General features: G+C 35.6%; 1 protein-coding gene across 3 annotated transcripts in view; it reads right to left on the bottom strand.

Annotated features, from left to right (window-relative positions):
• SLC36A4 (solute carrier family 36 member 4) overlaps positions 1 to 13103 on the bottom strand; it is a 54835-nt gene that overhangs the window by 12257 nt on the left and 29475 nt on the right. For all 3 annotated transcript variants that reach the window (XM_081261856.1, XM_081261857.1, XM_081261858.1), the window contains one exon: positions 10816 to 10985. In XM_081261856.1, coding sequence (XP_081117982.1) covers positions 10816 to 10985 — 170 coding nt within the window. The remainder of the gene's footprint in view (positions 1 to 10815; positions 10986 to 13103) is intronic.

Below are 13103 nucleotides of genomic sequence, written 5' to 3'. Positions count from 1 at the left end.
CTCTGTACCTTCCAAGGCCTTCTGTATTAAATACAGAAAAAGAAGGGAAGAAAAAACATTAAAGAAAGGAATCTCAGATATAATCTCAAATTATACTAATTGAAACTTCTCACTTTATAAACAACTATAACTGTAAAAAGATGGACAAAACTTTTTCTGTATTCCTAGGCATGACTATTATTTTAACATTCCCACAGGTGCAGAGATCAAAAAGAAATATTACAGGCCACCAAAAGCATATTTCCACAATGAAAAGGAATGAAGCAACAGAAGTTCTCTCAAAGGAAATATTCATCTTATTTATTTATTTATTTTTTATTGATTATTTAAAACATTACATAGCTCATGATATATCATCTTTCATACATTTGACTCAAATTGTGTTTTGAACTCCCATTTTCACCCCAAATACAGATTGAAGAATCACATTTGTTACATATTCACATTTTTACATAATGCCATATTAGTGACTGTTGTATTCTGCTACCTTTCCTATCCCCTACTATCCCCCCTCCCTTCCCCTCCCCTCCCATCTTCCCTCTCTACCTCCTCTGCTGTTGTTCAATTCTCTCCTTTTTTTCCCTCCCCCTTGCCCCTCATAACCTCTTATAATTTTATGTATCATTGAAGGTCTCCTACCATTTCCATATGCTTTCCCTTCTCTCTCCCTTTCTCTCCCCCCATTCGTCTTTGTTTACTGTAGTCTTTTCCTCATGCTCTTCCTTCCTGTTCTGTTCTTAGTTGCTCTCTTTATATCAAAGCAGACATTTGGCATTTGTTTTTTAGGGCTTGGCTAGCTTCACTAAGCATAATCTGCTCTAATGCCATCCATTTCCCTGCAAATTTTATGATTTTGTCATTTCTTAGTGCTGCATAATACTCCATTGTGTATAGATGCCACATTTATTTTATCCATTCATCTATTGAGGGGCATCTAGGTTAGTTCCACAGTCTAGCTATTGTGAATTGTGCCGCTATAATCATTGATGCAGCTGTATCCCTATAGAGGGCTCTTTTAAGGTCCTCAGGGAATAGTCCGAGAAGTGCGATAGCTGGGTCAAATGGTGGATCCATTCCCAGCTTTCCCAGGAATCTCCATACTGCTTTCCAAATTGGCCTCACCATTTTGCAGCCCCACCAGCAGTGTACAAGTGTACCCTTTTCCCCACATCCCCGCCAACACTTATTGTTGTTTGACTTCATAATGGCTGTCAATCTTACTGGAGTGAGATGGTATCTTAGGGTGGTTTTGATTTGCATTTCTCTGATTGCTAGAGATGGTGAGCATTTTTTCATGTACTTGTTGATTGATTGTATGTCCTCCTCTGAGAAGTGTCTGTTCAGGTCCTTGGCCCATTTGTTGATTGGGTTATTTGTTATCTTATTGTTTAATTTTTTGAGTTCTTTGTACATTCTATATATTAGGGCTCTATCTGAGGTGTGGGGGGTAAAAATTTGTTCCCAGGATGTAGGCTCTCTATTTATCTCTTTTATTGTTTCTCTTGCTGAGAAAAAACTTTTTAGTTTAAGTAAGTCGCATTTGTTTATTCTTGTTATTAACTCTTGGGCTATGGGTGTCCTATTAAGGAATTTGGAGCCCGACCCCACAATATGTAGATCAGAGCAAACTTTTTCTTCTATCAGACGCAGTGTCTCTGATTTGATATCTAGCTCTCTGATCCATTTTGAGTTAATTTTTGTGGATGGCGAGAGAAAGGGATTCAATTTCATTTTGTTGCATATGGATTTCCAATTTTCCCAGCACCATTTGTTGAAGAGGCTATCCTTCCTCCATTGCATGCTTTTAGCCCCTTTATCAAATATAAGATAGTTGTAACTTTGTGGATTAGTCTCTGTGTCCTCTATTCTGTACCATTGGTCCACCTGCCTGTTTTGGTACCAGTACCATGCTGTTTTTGTTACTATTGCTTTGTAGTACAGTTTGACCTCTGGTATCGCTATACCCCCAGATTCACACTTCCTGCTTAGAATTGCTTTTGCTATTCTGGGTCTTTTGTTTTTCCATATGAATTTCATGATTGCTTTGTCTATTTCTACAAGAAATGCCATTGGGATTTTGATTGGCATCACATTAAACCTGTAGAGAACTTTGGGTAATATCGCCATTTTGATGATGTTAGTTCTGCCTATCCATGAACAGGGTACATTTTTCCATCTTCTGAGATCTTCTTCTATCTCTCTCTTTAGGGTTCTGTAGTTTTCATTGTATAAATCTTTCACCTCTTTTGTTAGGTTGATTCCCAAGTATCTTATTTTCTTTGAGGATATTGTGAATGGAGTGGTTTTCCTTATTTCCATTTCAGAGGTTTTGTTGCTGATATACAGGAATGCCTTTGATTTATACGTGTTGATTTTATAACCTGCCACTTTGCTGAATTCATTTATTAACTCTAGCAGCTTCTTTGTAGACCCTTTTGGGTCTGTTAAGTATATTATCATGTCATCCGCAAATAGCGATAATTTAATTTCTTCTTTTCCTATTTTTATGCCTTTAATTTCTTTTGTTTGTCTAATTGCTCTGGCTAGTACTTCGAGAACTAAATTGAATAGAAGTGGTGATAGAGGGCATCCCTGTCTTGTTCCAGATTTTAGAGGGAATGTCTTCAGTTTTTCTCTGTTTAGGATGATGCTAGCCTGAGGTTTAGCATATATAGCTTTTACAATGTTGAGGTAAGTTCCTGTTATCCCTAGTTTTTCTAGTGTTTTGAACATAAAGGGATGCTGTACTTTGTCAAATGCTTTTTCTGCATCCATCAAGATGATCATATGGTTCTTGTCGTTAAGTCTATTGATGTGGTGAATAGCATTTATTGATTTCTGTATATTGAACCAGCCTTGCATCCCAGGGATGAATCCTACTAGATCATGGTGCACAAGTTTTCTGATATGTTTTTGTATTCGATTCGCCAGAATTTTATTGAGAATTTTTGCATCCAAGTTCATTAGAGATATTGGTCTGTAGTTTTCTTTCTTTGAAGTATCTTTGTCTGGTTTTGGGATCAAAGTGATGTTGGACTCATACAATGAATTTGGAAGAGCTCCTTCTTTTCCTATTTCTTGAAATAGCTTGAAAAGTATTGGTATTAATTCTTCTTTGAAGGTTTTGTAGAACTCCACTGTATACCCATCCGGTCCAGGGCTTTTCTTGGTTGGTAGTCTTTTGATGGCTTCTTCTAATTCTTCCTTTGTTATTGGTCTGTTTAAATTGTGTGTGTCTTCCTGTCTCGATCTGGGCAAATCATATGCCTTAAGAAATTTATCGATATCTTCACTATCTTCTATTTTATTGGAATATAGGGTTTCAAAATACTTTCTAATTATCTTCTGTATTTCTGTAGTGTCTGTTGTGATATTGCCTTTTTCATCCCTTATGTTAGTAATTTGAGTTCTCTCTCTTTTCGTTAGCATGGCTAAGGGCTTGTCTATCTTATTTATTTTTTCAAAGAACCAACTTTTAGTTTTATCAATTTTTTCAATGGTTTCTTTTGTTTCAATTTCGTTGATTTCTGCTCTAATTTTAATTATTTCTTGTCTTCTACTACATTTGCTGTTGTTTTGCTCTTCCTTTTCTAGGTTTTTGAGGTGTTGTGTGAGTTCATATTTGTTGGTTTTTTCTTTTTTTGAGGTAAGAACTCCAAGAAATGAATTTCCCTCTTAAAACTGCTTTCATTGTGTCCCATAGATTCCGGTATGTTGTGTCTGTGTTATCATTTGAGTCTAAGAATTTTTTCATCTCCTCCTTTATGTCTTCTATAACCCATTGATCATTCAATAACATATTGTTCAGTTTCCATGTGATGTAGGATTTTTCCTTCCTTCTTTTATCATTGATTTCCAATTTCATTCCATTATGATCAGATATGGTGCATGGTATTATCTCCACGCTTTTATATTTACTAAGAGTTGCCTTATGGCATAATATATGGTTATCTTTGAGTAGGATCCATGTGCTGCTGAGAAGAACGTGTATCCACTTGATGATGGTTGATATATTCTATATATGTCGGTTAAGTCTAGGTTATTGATTGTGCTGTTGAGTTCTATAGTTTCTTTATTCAGTTTTTGTCTAGAGGATCTGTCTAATGACGAGAGCGGTGTGTTGAAGTCACCCATAATTATTGTGTTGTGGTCTATTTGACTCTTGAACTTGAGGAGAGTTTGTTTTATGAACGTTGCAGCTCCATTGTTTGGTACATACAAATTGATGATTGTTATGTCTTGTTGGTGGATGGTTCCTTTTAACAGTATATAGTGACCTTCTTTATCCTTCTTGATTAACTTAGGTTTGAAGTTGATTTTATTCGATATGAGTATGGCCACTCCTGCTTGCTTCCGAGGGCCATGTGAGTGGTATGATTTTTCCCACCCTTTTACCTTCAACCTGTGTATGTCTTTTCCTATCATATGAGTCTCCTGAAGGCAGCATATTGTTGGATTTGTTTTTTTGATCCAGGTTACTAGCCTATGTCTCTTGATTGGTGAGTTTAGGCCATTAACATTTAAGGTTACAATTGAGATATGATTTGTACTTCCAGTCATGCTTCTTTATTTATTTATTTTAGTTTGGCTAGTTTTACTTTTTGGTTATTTTCCTCCCCCTTTACTGAGATACCTCCTGCTGTTAGTTTTGGGCACTATTTTTCAATTCCTCTTCTTGTAGTGTTTTGCTCAAAATGCTTTGCAGAGCTGGTTTTCTTGCTGCGAATTCTTTTAGCTTTTGTTTATCGTGAAAGATTTTAATTTCATTGTCAAATCTGAAGCTCAATTTTGCTGGATACAGTATTCTTGGTTGGAATCCATTATTTTTCAGCGTTTGAAATACATTGTTCCAGGATCTTCTCACTTTCAAAAGTCTGTGATGAGAAATCAGTCGTTAACCTAATTGGTTTACCCCTGAATGTAATCTGCCTCTTTTCTCTCGTAGCTTTTAATATTCTCTCCTTGTTCTGTACAATGGCTATCTTCCTAATTATATGTCTTGGAGTTGGTCTATTATGGTTTTGAATGTTTGGGGTCCTGTAGGCTTCCAGGATTTGGCAATCCATTCCATCTTTCATCTCTGGGAAGTTTTCTAGAATTATTTCATTTAATATGCTGTCCATTCCTTTGGTTTGAATCTCTGTGCCTTCTTCTATCCCTATGACTCTCAAATTTGGTTTTTTTATGACATCCCATATCTCTTGAATAGATTGCTTATGGGATTTAAGCATCTTTTCTGTGTTGACTATATTCTTTTCAAGTTGATAAACCTTGTCTTCATTATCTGATGTTCTGACTTCTACTTGATCAAGTCTATTTGTAATATTCTCGTTTGAGTTTTTAATTTGGTTTATAGTTTCCTGCAATTCTAGGATTATTGTTTGATTTTTTTTTTAAGATCTCTATCTCCTGGTAGAGCTCGTTCTTTGCCATTTGAATTTGTTTGTTTAATTCATTTTCAAAATATACTTTTATTTCTTGGACTTGCTGTCTCATGTCTTCTCTAATATTCCTTTCCATTCGAGTTAGGTATGCCTTGAGTTCTTTCCCTATCCCTGCTTCTGATGTTTCTATGTCCTCAATTCTTTGAGTAGTCTTGAATTGTTTGTAATCCTTTTTTCCCTTGTTTTCTCATGTTGTCCACGTTACTTTCCAGCTCTATTTGATTGTCATGTTTCTGCTCTCTTCTATAGATTTGTTTTGTTTCTGTATTACTCTGATGTCTCTCCTTTGTGTTGTTAAACTATGCCTGCTAACGTGGATTCTGCTGGGAAGGAATTCCGACGTCCGAACTCCAGTGACGACACTACTCTGCTATGACGGGCCCCGGTCTCCTTGCCAGGGTGTCCTAATGGGGGGGTGTGACTGGACTGTCTCTGTTTGGTTTCGGCTCCCAGTCACAGCAGGCGGGCGGTCTCCAGCCGCCCAGTATCACACGCCGCGGGCAGGTGATCAGTCGCCAGCGGGCTGGCGTTCTCCTACCGCCCAGTTACGCGGGCAGTGGGTGAACTGTCGCCGGCGGGCCTGCAGTTTCCAGCCGCCCAGTCGCGAGGGCCTTGCCTCTAGTCCCGTGGTTTCTCCTGCTAGTCTTGGTTTCTCCTGCTAGACCAGATTTCCCCTGAGTGATGGTTCTCGGCAGTTCAAACTGTACTCTGGGCCTGCCGTTTGTTGGGTGTGGAAGGTGGCTATTGGGAACCCCGACACTCTATTGTTTTGTTTCCCTTGTGGGGGATAGAACTGTACCGCTTCCTTCCCCATCTGAAATCCCGTACTCAGCCCGGGGGTCAGTGCGGGCTTGGCTGGCGGGATTCCACCATGTCGCAGCCACTTATCTCCCTGCTTGCTAGTTAATCCCTTCTCTGCGGTGCCACGCCTTCTGTAGCCGCGGAGCAGGCTGCGCGAATCAGACAGCCTGGATCTCCGGGGTCACACAGTTGGCTTTTGGGATCCCCGGCACTCTATGGTTTTTGAGTTTTTCTGCTTGCTCCTCCCCAGCGCTGGCTAGACAGGTTTTGTTTTGGCTGCTGATGGGAGGGGGGGTTGAAAGTCAGGTGCCTCTAGTTTTCCCTTAGTCTTTATGCAGGCTCACTCTGATACTCCCTCCCCCGGAAAGTCTAGGAGAGATTTTATGCGAAATCCCCCTATGTATGGGGGCTGAGCTGAGTGACACACACCTGTTTTGTTGTTGCAATCTGTCGGAGAGTGGCGGTGGATACTTCAGCTCTCCCAGATGGTGGCCGCTGATTGCCTTAGTGGAGTGTCCCTTGTGGGGGATGGGACTGTACCGCTTCCTTCCCCGTCTGAAATCCCGAACTCAGCCCGGGGGTCAGTGCGGGCTTGGCTGGCGGGATTCCACCGTGTCGCAGCCACTTATCTCCCATTCCATCTATCTTTTGATCTTTCAGTCCTTGTCTGTCTCTAAGTTCCCTTTGCCAAGAGCCTTGCTGCAGACTTAGCTTACTTGGAAATATTCATCTTGACATGCTTTCCTATTTTTTTCTGTTTTTGTTATTCTTTGAATAATTATTGTAGGTTCACTAAATGAAAAGCAGGTGACTTGCTAGACTTTCTTGAGTAGAAACTATGATCAATTTATTAGCCCCACTTTTAATCAAATGAGTTCCATTCTAACCAGAGAGCCATAACAATTAGGGGGTAAGAAGTAGCTATGGGAACAGAAAAAGATTAATTGGAGCTACTACATGGACAGTGTCATGCCCCAAGATTGAGCTGTGAATACCAAAAGAATTCCCTCTTATTCCTGTCCATTTTTCCTTCACCATATTCTTACTTGCCTTGGGATAAGTAACATATTATTTTGAATGTGTGCATATTTCCTCTTCTGTCCCTTCTCCCATAAAATTTTCCTTAAATGCTTTGTGAATAAGAGTAGAGAACATTTTTGAGGTTGCTTCTACCTGTTTTATATTCAACATTAAAACTCCCTTTCACATTTCTCAAAAGAAGACATACAAATGTCCAACATATAAATGAAAAAATGTTCAGTGAGAAGAAAAACCACAATGAGGTATCTCACCTTACTCCACATGAGAATGGCTCCTCTCAAAAAGATTAAAAAAATAACAAATGCTGGGAAGGATTTAGAGGAAGAGAGACTTTATACACTGTTGATGGAAATGTAAATTAGTATAGCCACTATGGAGAAAAGTACTGAGGTTTCCCCAAAACTAAAATTATACCTATCATACCATCCAGAAATCCCACTGCTGGCTATATCACCAAAGAAAATGAAATCAACCAACATGATGAAAAGACACTTTATTGCAGCACTATTTACAATATCCAGGATATGGAATCAACCTAAATGTTCACCAATGAACAAATGAATAAGAAAATGTGGTGTGTGTGTGTGTGTGTGTGTGTGTGTGTGTGTGTGTATGCGCAATGGAATAAAATCCAGCCATAAAAAGTATGACATCCTATCATTTGTGACAACACATACAGACCTGGAGGACACTATGTTAAATGAAGTAAATCAGGCAAAACCACTACATTATCTCACTCATAGATGTGATGGCACAGCAAGGTGAATATAATTAACAATAATGCATGATCTCTCACTCTCTTGGATCATGTAAAGAAGCAGAGGTTTCTATCCTCATAAAAGATAAAATGAACTTCAAGCCAAAATTCATCAGAATGGACAATGAAGGACATTTCATACTGTTTAAGGAAATTATCCATCAACAAGACATAACAATCATAAATATTTATGCTCCAAACAAGGGAGTGTCTACATACATCAAACAAACTCATCTCAATTTCAAGAACCAAACAGACCACAACACAATAATACTGGGTCATTTTAACATGCCTCTGTCGCCACTGGATAGATCCTCCAAACAAAAACTAAATAAAGAAGCTACAGAAGTAAAAAACTATAATTGATAATTTAGACTTGACATATATAAATTAATTATTTCATTCATAAATGACTGAATACACTTTCTTCTCAGCAGCACACAGATCTTTCTCTAATATAGACCATGTTATGTAAACTATCACATATGTTGGCATCAACTATAATATTACCTTAATATATTTTTTAGCATTTGTAGAGTTATCTTGATATCTCCCTTTTTATTAATATTAACTTTTGTGTTCTTGCTTTTCTCTTAATTAGAATTGTTAGATTTTTATCAAATTTTAGCTGTATTATTTCTTCTCTATTTCATATATTTTCTACTGTTCTTATTTTTTCCTTCCTACTACATAATTTGAAAATAATTTGATTGTTAGTCCAGCTTCTTTCTGATACAAGTACTTTAAGTTATAAATGTTCATCTGAGAACTGTTTGATCCCAAAGATCCTGATATCTTAAGCTTTTATCATCACTTAATTCAAAGCATTTTTATTTACTTTTTTTATACATTCTTCCTTGACCTCTAAGACATTCATAAGTGTTCATACAGGAAACACAGTCTGCATGATTTCAAATTTTTTAAAAAGTAGAGGAAATGCTTTTTATATTGATTGTATTGGTTACAATACATATCAAAACTGATCCAATTGCATAATTGAAATATGTGCATTTTATTGTACTTAAATTTTACCTCAATAAAGCTACAGGAAAATTTTTTTAAAAATGCATGCTCTCTTCTCAAAATACTTGGAGGAAGAAATTTGAGTATATTCACCATGAGGAAAAGATAAAAATTTGAGATGATGGTTGATTACTATCCAATGTATATCTGAATGAAAACACTGCATTCTGTCTAATAACCATGTACAAATATTATGTATCAACCAGAAAGTTAAAAATATAAATAATAAAATATACCTGTCTAATTTTAAATTATTATTTTTAAGATTGAGACTAAATGTTACTGGCTTATAATTGGAAAAATATATATTTTCTAGATATTTTATAATATTCAAAGTATGAACTATACTATCATAATTTTTAGCCTTCATTCTTTTCAACTAAGTTGTTTAAGCTTTTAGTCCTTATATATGAAAAAGAAAAATATATATTTGAAGGAAACAAAAGTATGTAATTAACTATAACATGGGTAAATTAAATATATATAGCTTCTTTGCAATCATGACTCCATCCTGAAATACATTTACAACATTTGAAACATGTTTCCACCTTGAAACATTAACAAAATGTCACTAAGATAAAATTATGATTAAAAAAATTAGATAAACACACTGAATGTGTGCCCCCTGACACCTGGAAACTATCCTACTTACATTCCTCTGACTTGAATGGCTTCCTATGTGCATTTGTCCTAACAAAATATTTAATCAAAAAATTCCCTGAATCAAATAATTAAATAACAGACAAACTCTCATCAGGAAGCCATTCAGAAAACACAATTTCTGCTGTTGCTGATTTTCTCTACACTGGTGAGATATTTAAAGTTTCACAGACTTCCAGCCAGGCACGGTGGCGCACACCTATAATCCCAGTGGCTCGCAAGGCTGAGGCAGGAGGAACATGAGTTCAAAGCAAGCCTCAGCAATTGTATAGTAAGGCCCTAAGCAATTCAGTGAGACCCTGTCTCTAAATTAAATATAAAACAGGGCTGGAAATGTGGCTTAGCACTTGAATGACCCTGAGTTCAATCCCAAGTACCCCAAAAGATAAATAAAGTTTCACTGACATCCAGCCAAGTAGCTGAAGGAGCAGTGTGACATTTAGTAAAACAGCAACTTAGCATTTATTCTTTTCATTTATCAAAACTAAGGCATTACCCATTTTGTAAATAAGAGATTAAGTCTATATCATTATCACTGCTAATACTTTGTTAAAATTCCCAAACACCAAAAAACTCTAGGAAAAAATCACATATATTGCTTCATTTACAAGACTATGATTATAATATTAAAACACTAAGATGAATCATTTCATTATTAGTAATGAGTCCAAATTGGATTCTGAATCAATTTGAAGTACATATACTACAAAGCTGACCAGTAGAATACTAAGGACCATAAATGATGACATGTTATTTTATCAAAAACCCAATGTCTTTGCTTTTTTGGCTGCAGGAATGAGTATTTTTCTATTACAGTGTGTCCATATTACAATAATTCATATTTTTCTTTTACACATGACTCATGTTTGAAACACAATTTTTTTAAATTCTTTTTTTTAAATCCCACAGAGATCCACAAATTCATAGATGATCTCCTCAGAGACTTATGAAAAACCCAGGTTACCCAAATAAATAAATAACAGTGAATGTTTTAAATGATTAAATCATAAATCCAACATACCTTTACCTTTGAAGGCAGTAAGCTCTATCTATAAAACATAAAACTAGGATGAACTCATATCCACCTACCATACATCCTGGGGAAGATTCAAAGTTATGCTGCCTTTGATTTCATCACGAAAGCACATATATCCTAAAGTAGCCAAAGTCACATACAAAGTTGTAACGATGCCCATGCCAATATTCAGAGCTTGAGGGAAGCGTTTTGAGTCTTTCATTTGGTTTTCCAGTGGAAGGACCTAAAATAAAAAATATAATTATTTTAAAGAGAATGTGATTCAAGTATGTTTGAAAATAACAGGGTCTCAAATTGGTCTTTTTATAGTTTATATACAAAATCTTTCTTTAAACTAATGCATATAATTATTAAAGGATTTTACCTTGTCCTATATTTTCTACAATAAACATTAAAATGTTTTTTTTAAATATTTAAAAATCAGTCCTTGGCAGGCAAACCTGTCCATTTCTTAAATATTTTTTTATTTTGGAATAATTTTAGATTTACAAAAAAGTTACAGAGTTCTCACATATCCCTCAAGAAGTTTCCCCCACTGTGAACATATTACTTACCATGTCACACGAGCTACAACTATAAACCAATTTTTTATGTTATTATTATTTGTGCATTTCTAGTAACTAAACTCCAAACTTCATTTGTATTAGATTTTCCATTAATGCCCTTCTTCTCTTCCAGAGTCCCATCCAGGATAACACTGCATTTTGCCAGCTTTCATCCTATGTCTTTTCTAATCTCTGGTAGTTTCTCAATCTTTCCTTCCTGTTCATAATACTGAATTTTTTTTAGCAGTATGGATTATCTATTTTGCATAGTATCTCTCTATTCAAGTTTGCCCAACATTTTTTTGTGACTAGTTTGGGATTATAGGTTTTAAAGAATACCACAGAAGGGAAGTGCTCTTGTCATCATATGCTTTTATGCCTGGTGAAGTTCATTTTGATCACTTCATTAAGGTATTTTGCCGGGCTTCTCTGCTACAAAGTTATTTTTTTCTCCTTTCATCATGTTCTTTTTATATTCTAAATTGAGCCCATACTCCAAAGACTAATGGGAAATTAACTACACCTTCCAGAGGGAGAAGTCTCCACATAAATCATTTGAGATTCTGCCTCATGTATTTATTTGCTTAATCATTTATTCATATTAGCATGGACTGACATAGATTTGTTTAATATATGGAATTATAATCAAATATTCTTGTTATGCATTTGGTCACACATATTGCTTTAACCTGGGCCATTCTGAATTCTATCAGGATAGCTCCCTGTGTCCCTTTGATGTGTCTCCATTCTTTTGTTTTTAAGCATTTCCTTACTTTCTGGCACTCCAGACTCATCCTGAATTTATTTGCTTCAGCCCTAAAATCAGTCATTTGTCTCCGAAGAACTTGAGTTCTTTTGTTGGAAAAGTGTATTTAGAAATAAAGATCTGGGTTATGGGCATGCTTGTTTCTTCTAGATGTCACTCCTTGTAGGTCCCATCAGGAGACAGAGCTAGGAAATACATGTGTGTATACTAACACATGTATGCGTACATCTGTAACTGGTTCTATATCTATCCATTTGTATCGACTGTCTTGTCAATTTCATTAAAGATAGTAAATGGTTTTCATTGAATAAAAATAACTTTTAAGGAAAAGGCTAATTGAAAAAAAATCAAGGTTTTTAGGTTAATGTTCAAAACATAATTTAGCTGTACAGGGAATGACAGTATATAATAAAAATAGCAAGTATTTATTAAGTGCTTAAGTACAGCAGCTATTATTCTAAAAGCTTTGCAATAGCATCTTAGTTCTCAGAATAGCCCTGGAAGTAGTATCACTATTACTATTCTGACTTTTCATGTAAATAAGTCCATTTCATATGGAAACATTAACTGCTAAAAATTTATATTTGAATTTTATATAACAATATAGTAATAATTTCAATTTCCTTCAAATAATCTAGCCTATAAAATGTATGGAATGTGCTTAAGTATGTGGAGTACAGATAAAACAAATTGAATTAAATTTTGGAAGCTGGTGAGTTGAATTTTGGAAGCTGGTGATGCTTACACAGGCAGTCATTATATTACTCTCCAAATTTTGTATAGATTTAAAATTACATAATACGATGTTAAAATCATCTAGTTTAGTTTCATTATTTTACAAATAAAGAAGGAGTTAATACGTTTAAGATTAAACTCTTCATGGAAGAATTAAACTATAATATAAATCTACCATACCAAACTGGAAATCATGTTCCCAGAATAAGGAAAACTGAAATTAGAAAAAATAACTATGCATTTTTACATAGCTTCACAATGTTAGTCTTTGAGATAACTTAATATTTAAAAATAA

This window comes from Spermophilus citellus, assembly GCF_964194105.1.
Source record: "Spermophilus citellus genome assembly, chromosome: 2".
Taxonomy (NCBI): Eukaryota; Metazoa; Chordata; class Mammalia; order Rodentia; family Sciuridae; genus Spermophilus; species Spermophilus citellus.
The sequence above is the reverse complement of the archived record's forward strand: the minus strand, read 5'-3'. Positions and strand labels throughout refer to the sequence as shown.